We start from the raw sequence: 15,654 nt of genomic DNA, 5'->3' as shown, positions 1-15,654 counted from the left end.
ATTGAATTATTAAAATCGATTTATTTCCTTTTCTATTATCATTCGATGAATAATCCTTTCTCGCTTTTCTTGGCTATAACCTGAAAGAAACATAAGTTATTTTAAGGTTCTATTATCCATCGGAATATTGAAATATTTTTATAGATAAAAAATATACGAAGGAAACAGCGCTAGTTACGTGTCTTACTTATCTTCTTTTGATTCTTTTGTTTGTACAAATTTGAAAAATTTGTTCGTCCTAAAATTAATGAGATTAAATTAAAATTGATGAATTTGGACAATCGTAAAAATAGGGACATTCTGTTTTGCATTCTAGGGAATATTTTGTCCTAATACAGTGAAGTTAGCTATTGTGAATTCACTATGTAATAGGAGAACGACGCGGTCCTCCAAATAACTGAAAAATAAATGCACGTGAAAGCCATTTAGGCATTACAGGTATACACCAATAATAATACTGTAAAAAATCTGTCCTCCATTGTTGTACATTTATCATGGATCACGTACGCAGTATCGATATTAAATCAAAAAAAACGTATTGTATTTCAAGACGAATGTAACCGTTGTGATTGAATAATAACGTTAATTGAGTGTGCGTATCTTTTATACTAATTCAAACATGCCAGAGTTTCTATAAAGCGTTTTTGAATTTAATAGAAGAGAATGGCAGACTTTAATGAAGGCGTTGATGGGAAATTGGCTTTTCGGATGCGTAAAGTCAATCCCGAACAGTTTCATACACTCGTCAAGATGCATTTATCTTTTGAATTGGATCTCAATACGGAGGAGTAAGTTACGAAGCTTATTATACATATTTTTTTAAATTTGCTTACTGCTGAAGAAATATGGCACGTTGCGGAAATTGAATCGTTTCTCGCTATTATTCATATTTCAAAATATAGTATTATTAGGAATTAAGATAAATTGGGATTATTTTCTAATTAGCATGAATTCTTCTAGTAATGACTGTATTATTGAAAAGGCAAAATTAAAAAAATGGGGTATATTGAATTTCGCAAGAAAACCAAAGTCTACTATTAATCTACAAAAAGTAGAAGGTGCTAGTCTATCTGAAAATGGAATAAATCAAGTTAAACAATTGATAGAATATTTATCCAAAGAACAAAGTAAGCATTTGATCGTGTTATTAAGATAATAGAACGTTTAAAGTTATATATTTTTTGAACATTTCTTTAGAAATTTATATCTTTTTTTAATATAATGTTAAAGGTATTATACAGGAGGGAATATTTCGACGTACTGGAAAATTGACAAGGCAGCAAGATCTTAAAAATGCACTTTATCAAGGTGTTCCTTTAAATCTTGAAGATGGTCGATTCAGCGTACATGATTGTGCATCTGTTTTAAAAGGATTCTTAGCAGAGCTATCTGAACCTCTTTTAACTGATCTTCATTTTCCAGCTCATTGTCAAATTGCTGGTAAGATATAATATAAGATGTATTAGATGATATATTAAGATACAAAGCACATGAAAAGTTATAATATCTTTTACTTCACAAACTTCTATTACAGAATTATGCAATTTAAATGATAACACGAACGAAGCCAGATTACTTAGATCTTTGCAATTGCTTTTATTGCTTTTACCACCTCCAAATAGACATATATTGAAATGTGTTCTTAATCTTCTTAATAAGACAGCAACTTTTGAACATAATAACAAAATGAACTGTGATAGTCTTGCTACTCTTTTTACTCCTCATCTATTATGTCCACGAAAATTATCACCTGAAGCATTACACACTAATTCACAAAATTTGTCATGTTTGGTGGCATTTATGATTAAAAAAGGTGTGGAATTATTTGATATTCCTCCAAAATTAGCAACCGATATAAGAGCTTATTGGATAGAACAAGAAAGAAAATTACTAAGCCCTAAAAAGTCAGATGTAAGTCATCTTATGAGAGAAACAATTTGTGCATTAAATGATTTATTAATTTAATTTATATTATAGTTGGATGAATCTGTACCAGACACTACAGGCACGGCACATACTGTATTTAGTTTTGTTGATCATAAATTGACAGCAAAAGCTAATTCCACTCAAGATACTCAAGCAGCACTTGCTCAACTTTATGCTCATATACAAGCAATGCCAGAGTCTGCAAAAAAACGAAGACTTGTAAAGCAATTTAATAAGGAAAATGGTCAAGGTACACCCAGACATGTGAAAAATGTTCGAACTAAGAGTCTTGGAGATTCAATAAAGAAGCACATTTTTCAAAGGAAACTTTTGGGTCATAAAAAATTCATAGATATCAATATTGGATGCAACATTACCAGATCTAGTAGCGAGGAAAATATATTATCTACGGTAAGATATGCGAAATCTGTAATTATATCATGTATTGAATTTCTGTTCGAGCACTTTCCTCAATTTGTTATATTTTGTTTGTAAAAGCACGTCAATGATTAACTAATATGGTTTGCATGTGTTATACAGAGTCTTGAAAAGCCATTTCTTCAAAAAACTCGTTTCACTAAATCAGATGATGAATTTAATATAGAAAATTCTGATACGCATACTAATAATCTTGTACGTACTAAACATATTAGTAACAGTACTGGTAGCCTTAATGCTCCTACTGCATCGGTTTATAAAGGTAAAAGGAAAGTTATGCTCATGGGTCTTGTAAATATTAGCGATAAACGTACTAATGAAGAAAGTAAAGAAATTAGAAACAAGAAATCTTCATCAAAACAAAAGAAGTCATATGTAAATAGTCCTGGAAGTTATAAGACAACAGGTGGAAGTACCTTTCTACATGAAGAATCTTCTAATGATGGAGATACAGAAAAAAATAGTAATTTATCTGGTACTCTTAGATTATCTAGACAATCTAGTGAACCACCAGATATGTATTCTTCTCAAATTACATCAAATAAAATTGATAGCAGTGAATTGATTAGACAAAATTCTGAGCCAGTATTTCCAATATCTAGAAGAAAAAATATAGAAGTCGCTTATAAACCAAGAATCACGGGTGTAGACGCAAAATCTTCTGAATTGACAATAAAATCTGAATCATGTACAGAGAATGCATGTTCATATCCATCCCCAATGGTTAAAAACAGATTTTGGAATGTATATGCTGCTCATACTTCTACACCATCAAACCTTTTACGAAGAAGTTTGGTTGCTAATGATTATATATTGACACCTATCACTAATAATGACAAAAGCATGAGTCCTATCACACAAAGTGCAACTAAAATGACAAAAGCTATGCAGGTATGCATGTTCTTTATTTTTATGTGTTCTATAATATATACATGTGTTTATATAACATAAAATAATTGCATCTATTCGTTCTTATTGATTAACTAAATATAATTTTTTAAATAACAGGAAACTATGATGACTCCACGTTCTCGTAAACCCGTAATGATGGTATCAGGGTCGAATCTTTGCAATCTTGCCAATATGAATGACAGTTCCATACAACATAATATTTCTAATAATTTGCGTAGATCAAATATCGATCTTTTAGCTCATATGAGCTGTTCTTCTATTTTAGAGGAATTACGTAAACCAGATAGTGCAGATGGTGAATTTATTTACATGGAAGGTGTTGACATAGATGATAAAGAAAATTTTACAGAAGAAATATGTCAAAAGCACAATTTGGGTACTTCAATTGCAGACGATTGTTGTACCATGACACAACAAAGCTCTATGTCAATAACAAGCACATTTAGGGAGTATTTATTATCAAGAAGCGTATTAACTGCTAGTCCTGTTGATCTTAGTTTTACTTCACGTACTGATGATTTTGAGCAGTCAGAATCTGACCTAAATATTTTAAATGAAGATGGACTATCTAGTAGTTTACTTCGTTGTTTAGATGGAAACAATCCAGAATCTGACACATCTGGTATAGCTTCTGGAAGTACAAATAGCGCGAATGATTCGACAGAAAAAATTGAAGAAACTGTTTCCCCAAGAAAACGGGGAACTAGTTTACAACGTAATGACTCGAAAAGATCTATAAAGGATAAAAATGTGTTAAAAGCAGAACGTGGTCAAAGTTTTAAGTACAAACAGATAAGTGAGTCAAGATTAAATTCTAAAAAAGTAAAGGATACGTTTCAGGAGACATCATTTTAAATTGGAATAAAATTACTTAAAATATAAGTACAAATCAATGTGAATCTCAGTATGGACATTAATGAAATGTAAACGTGATTTTTAGTCAAGTTTTACACTGTTGATCGTATATTATATATTTTCTTTTTTTTTTTTTTTTAAATAATAAGCAACCTGGTGAGTTATCAGGAATATTTCTTTCTTTTAATTTTCCTTGTTTAAAATTGTGAAATCTCATAAAATCCATGAATGTAATTAACATTAAGTTTAGTGTTAATGACAAGGCATGGAAATTTTACAAGTGTTTCTAATTTTTCGATAGTTCCTTCAATTTATTCATAGAGGAAAATTTTTATTATGCTGGGTGCAGAAAATATATATGTAACTATTTTATATCAGGGTAAAACATATGACATGGCTTTTTTTTTATGTCATATCTAAGATATGTAATATATAAATTTGTTGTAGAATTTGAAAGTAAAGTATCTCTACCACAATGAAAAACTTTGTTTAGTTTTATTTCATTAACATCCGAAGAACCTCCAATATAGATTATTTTAACTTCCTTTTTTTATACATTTTTAATACATCATATCAAGAGTATTTTCAATAAACAATGGCTATTTTCTTAACACTTTTTTTAATAAAGAATTATAGAAAAAATAAATACTGTTTATATGACTATTGCAATATTGTAGAATTGCTTATATGCCTTATAATTATATAAATCCTATCTTTATTCCCTATAATATTGTAGTTGATAATGATGCATGATATTTTATTATCGTCGATTATATGTATATGTGTGTATATATATATATATATACATATATATATCTAAAATCATGTTGATAATCATGTTTCTTATTTTTCAAAATGCTTACCTAGATACATTTTTGTTATTCAGAATCATGTATATTCTTTGTAATGGTATTTAATAGAAAGACATGGATGTACAACACACATCATAGTTCTCAGAATTGTGTGAAGATGTGGGAGATGATTCCAAAGTAGTGCCTGGAGATGTAGATGTGGGTCAGAACATATCATCGTGACCCAAATCTGGAATATATGAAAGACCACGCTCTTTCAAAGCTTTGTTCATTAAACGCTTTTGATCTTGTTTCAATTCTTGTTCTCTTCTTTGCGCATCTAGAATATCATCCACTGATACTTCTGTTAATGGTAAATCTTTTTCTTTTTCCCTATCCTATAAACAGATAAAAAAATCTTTGTCTACTCTTGTAAATAAGTATATCTATAAGGGAATATCTTACTATTTCTCCTAGTAGCACAACATTCTCTCCTCTGACAATAAATATGCCTCTTGGAATATCTCCATATTCTTTACCGACATGAATTCTTTCAATGGTACGATGAAGTACTATATTAGCAAATTGATCAACGCTTCTGAGGTATCCAATTAATGTTCTACCATCCCTCAGTAAAACCATTAGTTTTTCTAAACCAGAAATATTTGTGCGGAATAAAATTAATATATAAATATGTTTGAGTAATGTCATGGTTATGTGGCAGTACAAAGTGAACAATATAAACTTTTATTACATAATTATTAGAAACTGGACTTGGTCATCGATCAATGAATTTATTTTTTTAAACAATAGATTTAATGTAATTGAAAAAAGTAATAAATGCCGGTATAACCTATAATAATCGTAGGGACACAAAAATCAAACGTACTGTCAAGTTCTCCTAATAGGGAAGCTGTTCCTGGAACGACGTTCATATTGTAGTTGTTTATTTCTTCAATATTATTAGATTCACGAATAAAGTGCAAAAATTGTATCTACTAAATTTTCGATCTAATATGACTTGATGTAATGTAAACTGATCACAAATGCGAATATGATTAGAGACACTTATTTATAACGAAGTCAATGATAAAATATTGTCATGTGATAAAAAAACTCAACATATTCAAAATATATTTAAGACTTTGATAATGATTTATATTATTTAATCAACGACACTGTAAACGTCTGTATAGGTAAGGTCTATATGATAAAATGCGTGAGGCCATATTGGATTTAAATCGAGAATAGACATTCTCCTACAAAAAAAAATGTTTCAAAGGATAATTATTATATTCTTTCTTTAATTTAATTCTTATTCTTTCTGAATTTATTTAATTAAAAAAAAAAAAAAAGATTAAAAATAACATTAGTTTCTTTTTACATTGGATAGTTCTCATTGGACGAATCGAATGTTGAATAACCAATGAAATTTAAGTTAGCAAATATTCAAATTTGAATGAATTATCTTTTAATGTTTATCAATATTTTTTGCACTTTTGTACTTATTTTCAATTTAATTTCAATTAACAATGAATACTTTGGAAATAAAAGCATTTAATATTTATCAATTTCTAAATATTAATATGTTCTATCTAAAAAAACTTATTCGATAATACAAAAATCGTATAAATAAATTTAAACGCAGTATCTGATACGATTAGGTACAAGATGTGAGTATTTGACCTTTCTCGCAGTACTCTGTAAATGAGCTATAATGCCAAGGATGCAAATTATGTAAGTTTCGTCATCCTCAACTGTTTCTCTCTTTGTTTTTCTCTCTTTCTCTCATTCAGTAATAGTTTATACAATTCTCGCAATTTAATTTTTCGATTCCTTTCAATGGACCATCTTATTTACAACAATTGAGTAAGCATATTAAAAAAAAAAAAAAAAAAAAAAAAAAAAAAAAAAAAAAAAAAAAAATGACGCCATGAAGACAACTATAATTATTGATTTAACGATTGCCGATACATCAACGATCATTAATCTTTTGGCTCGTATTAGGTAATAACTAATAATAATATAAGAGTCAATTATTTTCGTCTTATGTAAGAAGTATCGAAGATAAGGCAGTTCTTCTTCTTCTTCTTCTTTTTCTTATTCTTATCCAATCAGATCGATTCAATTACTTGATCGTATCTTTCTTTTCTCGCTAAGCCACTTACGAAGTTACTCGCTTGCTTGCCAAGACAATGAACCGACGTGAAATTTCCTTCTTCGAGAAATACAGGGAGAGAGAGAGAGAGAGAGAGAGAGAGAGAGAGAGAAAGAGATAAAAAGAGAGAGAAAAAGAGCGAGCGAACCAAAGAGAGAGAAAGAGAGGGAGAGAGAGAGAGAGAGAGAGAGAGAGAGAAAGAGAGAAAAACTGCAATGTACAGTGGTATTTGCCGGTGGCTCCTTTCACGTAAAACGCTCGCGTTCCAGTCTTGTCTTTCTCTTCGAAGACGGATCAGGATCGACATGGTGAGACGAGAACAATGGAAAACAACGATAGAATGTTGTACGTGAGTTCGTAGAAGAAATAGAGAAAGAAAGACAAAGATAAAAGGTGTCCATGGCGGAGGTTTGAGTGAACATCCTAAGTTCATCCTCCTCACTTTCACTTTAACTCGTATCGTCGTGTCGTAGATAGTCTATACGTTCAACCGGTGATCTTATCCATATTATTCAAAACCTCTTCTCGGAAATCTCAACTCGATTGTGTTTTTCGGAATGGAAGTCCGAGTCGAATCGTGGATCCTCGGAGTTGTTCTACATTACACTGTATTCATCGTTCTTGTACATCCTGAAGAAGTTTTCGTAAGTACTCAACATTATCCCTGGCTAATTATAGATCTTTAAGTTCAAGCAGAGTTCATTGCATTGATTATTATTCGTCACACGGGACTGTAAGGATAGTAGATCGGATCGAGTCTTATTATATTATGCATAGTGAATGTTTATATATCTGTAGTTTATAAGAATAGTAATTGATTTGATTCATTATTTATTTTCATTGATAAATATTGCTTAAAAGAAACGAATGTATGATGGTTGTAATTGCAGAATATAATTATTGGAAGTTTCTCCAAAAAAAGATTAACAATAAAAATTACAAATAGGGAAATTATACTAATAATCTCAAATCATGTCGAATGATATTATCGATATCTTTGTCTAAGTGTTAAAAAAAAAGAAAAGAAAAATGAATATTTTTCGATTTTACAAACTGGAACGTAGCCAAGCGTAACTATCACGTTTGTTTATCAACTTGATCCTTCTTTGGAGATTACAGTAGGTAATTCTAACAGCCATGGTGTAACGACACTATAATACTACCGTGCAGTAATGGTATCGACGTTGTACTGAGCTACGCTGATCTCAAGACGATTACATGATAAATATGGCATAGCAGAAAACCCGCTGTGGTATTTGGAATGCTAGAAAATAGAAGCTAGTACTGGATCGAGGTAGAAAGGCAAGGTCATTTTCAGAGAATACTATAAATGCATTCACGGAATTCTCACGTACGAGTTGGACTTATTCGAAGGGAACTTTTCCTGAACTTTTTATAATCTATGATTATCATCGACAAGTTCAAGATCGAACATATTTAGTTATCATGTAAATAAAGGGATTCAAAGTATATAAAAAATATGTCAATCGGGTTTGTTGCAGAATACGACACCTCCGCCATTGAGAACAAATTTTTCCTGTTTCGGTAGAGCCATGGGATTCTATGCAGACGTTGAGGCCGACTGCAAGGTTTATCACACGTGCGACGATCATGGTAACAAGTTCAGCTATCGTTGCCCGGAAGAAACTGCTTTCCGACAGGATGCTTTGATCTGTGATCACGCGAGACTCGTCGATTGTCGTGCTACTACTTACGACGACAAAAAGTCGCTTCGCGGAAGTAGAAGCGAAGAAGAGAGCTTAGGTTTGAACGTACCTTCGCTCTTCAATATTCCACCGCCGTTGGATAATTCGAACAATCATCGTTCCTTTTCTAGATCCTTCCAGGTGATTCAACGTCCCGACAAATCATCGACTGATAAGACACAACCTGGCTTTGTTTTTAGTGCCAGTGTTTTCTTGAGAAATCAGCAAGATCACGATCTCCATAGGAAATCAATGAACAAACAAGAGACTGAATCTATATTAGATCAATCTCGATGCAATCGTAATGAAGAGCATAAAACGACAGGGTCCAGTTCGAAAAATCAGGTCTCTCATTTTTCTTCGACTCCTCGTCCCTTTTCTCGTGATTCTTATAAACAGGACTCTTCTTTGCCCAATCGATTTCCAAGTTTCACGAGGTCAGATTCAGAAACAAAGAATTTACTTGGTCGAACGTTCGTCAATGTGCCAATGATTTCCGCAAAAACTCAGCCACCTCGAAAGGATTTTTTCCATACTACTACTGTCTTCTCTTTAAGCACGAAACTCCCAACGAACGATATTCCCAGACTCAACTCGAACACTTACAACAATAGAGATTACCCTTATTTTGAAACGCTCAGGTCGATCCAAGCCAATGCTATGAGCACGAGCACGCCAAGAACAACGATAGCCACCACAGAAATTCCTGTTCATGCTCTTACTATGTCTTTGAAACCCTTAGTACCCAACGAACTGGAATACGATCCCTATTATCCAAGGATACCTACGTCTACAGAAGCTTATTACACCGCTAGCCACCTCAACAAAGATTCCGAATCCTTTCGGTTTACGACGCAACCACCTTGGTCAGGTATTCACTTTGAAATACCAGCTGTTTTACCTGATCTTAACACTTTAGAAGATCTCGTAGATCGTCGAAAGTTATTCTATATTCCCCGTGTTACCAGACATTAATTTCAATGTATAATTTATATTTTAAAAACTAAACTGTTAAAAAGAGAAAACGATTATTTTTCATCCTTCATTTATATAGATATATATATATATATGTATATATGTATGTATGTATATGTGTGTGTGTGTATATAAATCTTTTAACTTTGAAGGTGAATTAGTTTGGAAACATGAAAGGATAAGTGGACATCGAACGAATACATTTTTTTTCTTTTCCTCGAAATGACAGCTAATAGTAGTAGTACGAAAAATGAATTTTTACCGACATACAAGATCCGGACAAATTTTGAAAATCAATGTTTGCTACTTGTTATTCGAATTCTTGTAGGAATAAGTTATCGTGACTGGTTCGGATAATATACCACATTTATTAAAGCTATGTAACTTCAGTTCTATGGATTTTGTAGAATTCATGATTCCTAAAATTGTTTCCGTTCTGTTTGGAGATCTCACGTTGGTCGCTGAATCTCTGTGAAAATTAAGAAGTCTTGATCGTCTCGATTTTTTGATCACGAAAAAAATAATATTTACCCATTAACATAAATCCGATAACCAGCAACATTTTTAAGATTCTCCGGTATTTTCCATGAGAGTAAAAGACATTTGCAGAGTTCTTGTATGACTTTGAAATCCGTCGGTGGTGGTGGTACAATATTGTCGTAACATGAATCAAGAAGAGTATCGCCGTTTTCTTTCATTATTTCGCTTGATGAATCTTTTCTTTCTTCCTGTAAGAAATAATTGAAAGTTTTTAACGAGCAGAAAATAATTTATTTTTATTATCATTCAAAGTTAATTGTGACAACGAATTGGACTCATCCAAAAATAATGAAAATTATTGTATGCGGTTGAATAAAAAATATCGATGACTTAATGTTGTTCGATATAAAAAACTTGCAATTTTTTTTTTGAAGATGATACAATTAAGACAGGAAAAAAGATATATATTGTGCATTTTATTGAAAAGCAAATTTTTGTCAGTTATTTGTTATTTTTAGAGTTCGACTACTCTATGATTATACGTACCATAGAAACTTTGCTTATGGTTTTACGTAAATACGTATAAAGAGCAAAACGATCGAAATCCCAATATGTATATTCGAGACAAGGTGCGGCTAAATTTTTGGCTATTTGAGCATAATTGACAACACCACGTAATCCTTCCGCTAAAATGGCTATCATGCTGTCTTTGCTTCGGCATTTAGTTTGTAAGATATCAATTGCAGTTGCGAGTCCTGAAATTATAGTATAAATGATTAGAAAGAAATTATTCGGAATTAAACAAAATCAAATATAATATACTTTGGAAAGAGGATATATTTTTAACCGGAATACGTTGCTCTGATTGGTGGAGGACAGGACAACATTTTTGAGTTTTTCTGGCAACCACTACAAGATTGTATTAATTCTCGAAAATATTCATTTTCTTTTTTATACGATTCAATTTTCTGTTGCAATCTTTGTGCTTCTTCTTCCAAGTTAAGTTGTTTGTCGCCATCTAAATGTTTGCAACTGCTCTCATATTTTATCTGTGGATTGGGCATCGTATTTTGAAGCTCGATTATATTATTCATTCGTTGCACTACTGGATCCATTGGAACGTTTATATTTGAGAAATGAGAGCAACTACAAAATTGACAATCGGGGTTGTAATTACTCTTTTCCAATTTTATAGTCCGACTTGATCCACTCTTTTTCTGGTCTAATCTGTTTAAAACAAGATACGAATTTTTATACGATGAAAAAGAAAAACAGAACAAATAATTGATATAGAACGTACATTGTCAAATTACTTGTAGGATTACTTGTTTTACATTTCATCTCTTTTTTTTCTTCCTTTAAATTGTTTAGAGCTACACATGGTGAATTTGGAAATTGTGCACATCCGCAGGAACAAGTAGATTCACCTTCTAAAAAGTATCCGCATCCGCACGGGCAAACCTACGAAAAGTTTAAAAATATACATAATAATAGCATAAATTAATATTTAGCTAACTAGCATGCTAAAAACGAAGTATTTATTCAAAGATTTTTTGTTTGTCCGACATTTTGTTAATTTCTTATAATTTCCTATATTTTATGTTACTTTTTTCCAGATAAGAACATATCCATTCGCAATAGTTTAAACAATTTTCTAACCTCTTCCGAGTTACTACGATCCTGTTTCTTTCTCATTATTTTTCTCTGCGTATCAGATGCAAATGTTACTTGACTACCGATATTGGAAGACAATTTGCACATAGACTCAGGTCCGATATCGCATTGAGTCGAAGAAGATAACTGTGGACTTTTCCTTGATTTCATTTGTAACATGGAAGTAATTTGGCTGAATACAGAAATCGAATACGTGGATGTAGCAACATCCTTCTTTGAATCAATTTCCATACTCATAGCTTCGATATTTTCAAGTAAATAGGACAATTCGCTTGTTACTTCAATTTTGTTGGAAGATATGACTCCAGAATCAAGATCGCAAGTACAATCAGTACACTTATCTTTTTTCGACGACATGCTACTTGTAGCACCATTTAAGCATCTAGATCTAGACTTAGTACAAGAAACTGGATCTGTAACATTTATATTTTCTATATAATCAATCGTTTCATGACCACTTATTAACATCGTCAGAATATTCAATAAAAATGAATTGAGGGATTTATTCTGGTTAATTCCGTACTCTCCATAACAAGCTAAAGATAAGGAATAAAAGAAATGTTAAACATGGAAAGAACATCTTTCAAAATGGACGAATAATTATATAATTACTATCAATTGCGTCTAATTCATCGCTCTTTTTTTCTACTTGACATTCGCAGCCAACATCTATTGTTCTTACGTATTCGTAAGATTGAATGCTTCGATTTGAATCATCATCGAGACATTCTTGAAATTGTACGCTTCTATCTTGCACTTCGCTGCATTCGTCATCGGTAATTGTTATTGATCGAGGTTTCAAACAACCAGGACATAGCGAGCATTCTTAAAGAAGAAGGAAAAAGAATGAAAACGAAACGAAGTTTTATGTAAAAGAACAATAACATTCGTTAAGAGTTGAACCTTTTTTCGCGCTTTTACATAATGGTACTTCTTTCTTTTGAGATTCCAATTGTTCTTGATGTTCTTGTGAAGTCTCTAATATACAGGTTACCTATGGATTTGTAAGAATATGATAAAAAATGTAATATTTTCTTTAAAACTAAATTATGAGTCTGATAAAATAATGTTCTTACTATTTGTCGAATAAGACTTAGAAGAGGATCATCAAGAACGTATTGAGTTTCAGTTTCTGGTTTTGATATTATTTGAACAGAAATATTACCATCCATTTTGTCCCTCTTTCCATAGATGTTGCCTCCTTGTTGCCTTTTACTATCATTCGGGTTCGACATAAGTTTACTATATTTCATCCCACACAACTGACAAGTTGAAGATACATTTTCAGGCTCACGAAACTGCTAAAAAATATCATTTTGAATCCTTTTGCTCAGATAATTTCTCTCGAACAAATTTCTCCGATAATCATAATTCCCAAGTGTTTTTGAAAGTTCTGAACAAGTGGACCTCGATGAGCCCGGGCTTTCCAGGGCGAGCGACGAACGTTCTGCAAATAAAATTAGGGATGAGGAATAGCGGCTCGACGAAATTTGGTGAGTAGCATTTTTTTTTTAATCGTGCGACTTAATTTTGCTAGATCGACACGTTTGCACCCTAGAAAGCCTGGATGTCAGAGATCAAGAGATTTTTCTTAATCTATTTATCTCTATTTCTTACATCGTTTGTTTGCCTTAACTGATGACAGACGATTTCAGTTTGAGGTACCTCGTCTTTTAATTGACTAAGTTGTTTCATTTTGAGCGCTGTTTGTTTAATTGGTTTTAAAAGTTCACGTAATGTCGGTAACTGCAACAAGAACTCTGTTAAAATCTCATCAAATTTATATCTAATCAAATTTATATGATTATTTCAAATCATAATTTACTTCGCTATTGATAATAGAATCTTGATCCATGGTTACCATATTACCGGTATTACGTTCAACGCAGAAATGATATGCAGGACAAACATTAGAACGAGATCCAGGATTAGTTGATACTGTCTCGTGACTATCGCTAGCTATTAAAAGGATATCACCGATTGAAAGATTTGATGATTGAAGGTGAATCTTTCGACGATCACAATCCGGTCTAGCCGATTGACTCGTACCATATTTCGAGGTGATTACATCTTCTCGTTTTTGACGAGGATTGTTACTATTATTATTATCGTCATACTTGTTATTTTTATTATTTAGCTTTACGACGACTGCACGAAAGAGTCCTGGTAAAAGAGCCTGTGTATACAATCCGTCGCCATTGTTGTTGGTGAGAGGCGTCATAAGTTTCACAATAGTTTCTTGATTCATCATTGAACTTTTCTTTTTCTACTTTTTCTGTTTTATTGTTTGTTCGTGAATAGAAATCTGTCACGAAAAAGAATTTTTTATGAAATAGGAATTTTCACGATTTTGTTAATTTTTTACAGGCTTTCAATCGACGACGTCGACGACGTCGATCCATTTTTCTGAATATTGCTGCATCTCCGTCTTCTTTTCTACGCAATTATTTGCTGTTGTCGATACGAAGTTGTTTTTCTTTTATTTCGTTTTTTTTTATTCGCGAGCGACTATAGATTTCCATAAAACACTGGACTGTTAAATCGGATAGAATAAGAGTATAATTAGTTAGAACCATTTGGAAGTTGACCTTTATAAAATTATTTTGATTGAAGGAAATAATAACAGGAAATAAACGATTTAGACAATTTAAGAAATAAAATGAATGGAGCAATTGGAAGCGACTTAAATCATATAACGAAATAATATTTTTGCTTAATCGTTCTATATTATTATAACATAGACAGATGTGAATAAGTAATAAATTTAATTTAATTGCTTTCGTTAAGAGTTTGAAAGTAACTAAACAATTATCTATGTATACTAAAAAATAATTATCTTTAAAAATCAAATAATTGAAAGAGTTCATTATGAATGTTTTATTTGACACAGTATGTTGAAAGTCAGTAAAATAACAAACAATTTCATAGAAATCTGTCTTATGGTTGGCCTTTCCATTTCCAATTTTTCGTGTCTGTAACTCCATTCAGGATTTTAATAAACAACAGTTTTTAACCTATTCTCGGCTTACCAAAATTTTGTTCTCATTTTTTCTCTCTCGTTTGGTGTTCTTCGTACTAAATGGAAAACGATTCGAAAACTTTGAAAGCAGAGGATAAATGTGACGAACATAGAAAGGACAACGTGAGCTATTGGAAGCGTATGATGAGGGGTTACGAGAAGAGGAACGCCTCGTTAGAGAGACGTCGTGCAGCTCTTATTGAGAGGGTTCATTTTATGGAGTGTGCATTACCGTCGTTGTTAATGAGCGCTGCCGTTGTCAGTACTAACAGATCCGAACAGTCTCCAAAAGTTTCTTGTCATGATGGAACTTCTGGCAGGTATACACACGTACACGCGCTTATATATATATGTATATATATATTTGCTTACATATTTTTGCGTTTTAATACTGGAACTATCAAATTCATTAAAAAATAACGCGTTTATTTATTTAATATTATACACCTATAAAAGCGAATTAATTGTCTTTTCAAATATCTATTAAATTGACAAATTGGCAAAAATCAGATTAAATAGTTTTGGTATTAAGACGCATGAAGAGAAGTATTTTGAATTTCCTACTCAATAAAATTATTTTCATTTCATTCTTAAACATTCATGTAAAGATACATAAGATATTTAATAATTACAGATCCTCACGTAAATCGTAAATCGAAGGATGCTCCAAGATATGAATAAAAATAAAAAAAAAATTGAATATACGTAAATAAAGTTTTT

The 15,654-nt window shown here is 31.8% G+C and overlaps 4 protein-coding genes across 7 annotated transcripts; 2 read left to right on the top strand and 2 right to left on the bottom strand.

Annotated features, from left to right (window-relative positions):
- Positions 1-357: 357 nt before the first annotated feature.
- LOC122629650 lies at positions 358-4,131 on the top strand. 2 transcript variants are annotated; one of them, XM_043813320.1, is made up of 8 exons: positions 358-592; positions 658-788; positions 961-1,127; positions 1,231-1,440; positions 1,535-1,911; positions 1,978-2,337; positions 2,467-3,255; positions 3,373-4,131. In XM_043813320.1, exons 2-8 carry the CDS (start codon positions 664-666, stop codon positions 4,129-4,131), a joined length of 2,787 nt encoding a protein of 928 aa, XP_043669255.1. In that variant the 5' UTR covers positions 358-592; positions 658-663. The 2 variants fall into 2 exon arrangements, with proteins under 2 accessions (XP_043669255.1, XP_043669256.1); XM_043813321.1 differs by having other exon boundaries at positions 420-438.
- On the bottom strand, positions 3,249-6,154 carry LOC122629652 (U6 snRNA-associated Sm-like protein LSm1). Its single transcript, XM_043813323.1, has 3 exons — positions 5,812-6,154; positions 5,388-5,572; positions 3,249-5,320 (listed from the first exon to the last, which is right to left on the bottom strand). The coding sequence occupies exons 1-3, from the start codon at positions 5,855-5,857 to the stop codon at positions 5,147-5,149; spliced, it is 405 nt and encodes a 134-aa protein (XP_043669258.1). The 5' UTR covers positions 5,858-6,154; the 3' UTR covers positions 3,249-5,146.
- A 1,132-nt stretch (positions 6,155-7,286) lies between these two features.
- On the top strand, positions 7,287-9,811 carry LOC122629684. 2 transcript variants are annotated; one of them, XM_043813397.1, is made up of 3 exons: positions 7,287-7,473; positions 7,554-7,724; positions 8,583-9,811. In XM_043813397.1, the coding sequence occupies exons 2-3, from the start codon at positions 7,638-7,640 to the stop codon at positions 9,759-9,761; spliced, it is 1,266 nt and encodes a 421-aa protein (XP_043669332.1). In that variant the 5' UTR covers positions 7,287-7,473; positions 7,554-7,637; the 3' UTR covers positions 9,762-9,811. The 2 variants fall into 2 exon arrangements, with proteins under 2 accessions (XP_043669332.1, XP_043669331.1); XM_043813396.1 differs by having other exon boundaries at positions 7,287-7,724.
- A 66-nt stretch (positions 9,812-9,877) lies between these two features.
- On the bottom strand, positions 9,878-14,522 carry LOC122629682. 2 transcript variants are annotated; one of them, XM_043813394.1, is made up of 11 exons: positions 13,741-14,522; positions 13,533-13,661; positions 12,992-13,213; positions 12,819-12,909; positions 12,528-12,740; positions 11,901-12,451; positions 11,542-11,702; positions 11,089-11,468; positions 10,788-10,996; positions 10,293-10,489; positions 9,878-10,230 (listed from the first exon to the last, which is right to left on the bottom strand). In XM_043813394.1, the coding sequence occupies exons 1-11, from the start codon at positions 14,164-14,166 to the stop codon at positions 10,065-10,067; spliced, it is 2,745 nt and encodes a 914-aa protein (XP_043669329.1). In that variant the 5' UTR covers positions 14,167-14,522; the 3' UTR covers positions 9,878-10,064. The 2 variants fall into 2 exon arrangements, with proteins under 2 accessions (XP_043669329.1, XP_043669330.1); XM_043813395.1 differs by having other exon boundaries at positions 11,901-12,328.
- Between the last annotated feature and the right edge of the window lie 1,132 nt (positions 14,523-15,654).

This window comes from Vespula pensylvanica, chromosome 5, assembly GCF_014466175.1.
Source record: "Vespula pensylvanica isolate Volc-1 chromosome 5, ASM1446617v1, whole genome shotgun sequence".
NCBI lineage: Eukaryota > Metazoa > Arthropoda > Insecta > Hymenoptera > Vespidae > Vespula > Vespula pensylvanica.
This window is presented reverse-complemented; position numbering and strand designations above follow the sequence as displayed.

Bases quoted from the DNA above. Each gene is read 5' to 3' on its own strand.
- LOC122629652 (XM_043813323.1), bottom strand. From the start codon at position 5,857: ATGAACGTCGTTCCAGGAACAGCTTCCCTATTAGGAGAACTTGACA. The intron at 5,573-5,811 runs GTACGTTTGATT...TTTCTGGTTTAG, and splicing joins CCTATTAGGAGAACTTGACA to AAAAACTAATGGTTTTACTG. The intron at 5,321-5,387 runs GTAAGATATTCC...ATCTGTTTATAG, and splicing joins TTGTGCTACTAGGAGAAATA to GATAGGGAAAAAGAAAAAGA.
- LOC122629682 (XM_043813394.1), bottom strand. From the start codon at position 14,166: ATGATGAATCAAGAAACTATTGTGAAACTTATGACGCCTCTCACCAAC. The intron at 12,741-12,818 runs GTTCAACTCTTA...TTCTTCTTTAAG, and splicing joins ATGTAAAAGCGCGAAAAAAG to AATGCTCGCTATGTCCTGGT. The intron at 10,231-10,292 runs GTAAATATTATT...TAATTTTCACAG, and splicing joins TATCGGATTTATGTTAATGG to AGATTCAGCGACCAACGTGA.
- LOC122629650 (XM_043813320.1), top strand. From the start codon at position 664: ATGGCAGACTTTAATGAAGGCGTTGATGGGAAATTGGCTTTTCGGATG. The intron at 1,128-1,230 runs GTAAGCATTTGA...ATAATGTTAAAG, and splicing joins ATATTTATCCAAAGAACAAA to GTATTATACAGGAGGGAATA. The intron at 3,256-3,372 runs GTATGCATGTTC...TTTAAATAACAG, and splicing joins AAATGACAAAAGCTATGCAG to GAAACTATGATGACTCCACG.
- LOC122629684 (XM_043813397.1), top strand. From the start codon at position 7,638: ATGGAAGTCCGAGTCGAATCGTGGATCCTCGGAGTTGTTCTACATTAC. The intron at 7,725-8,582 runs GTAAGTACTCAA...GGTTTGTTGCAG, and splicing joins TACATCCTGAAGAAGTTTTC to AATACGACACCTCCGCCATT.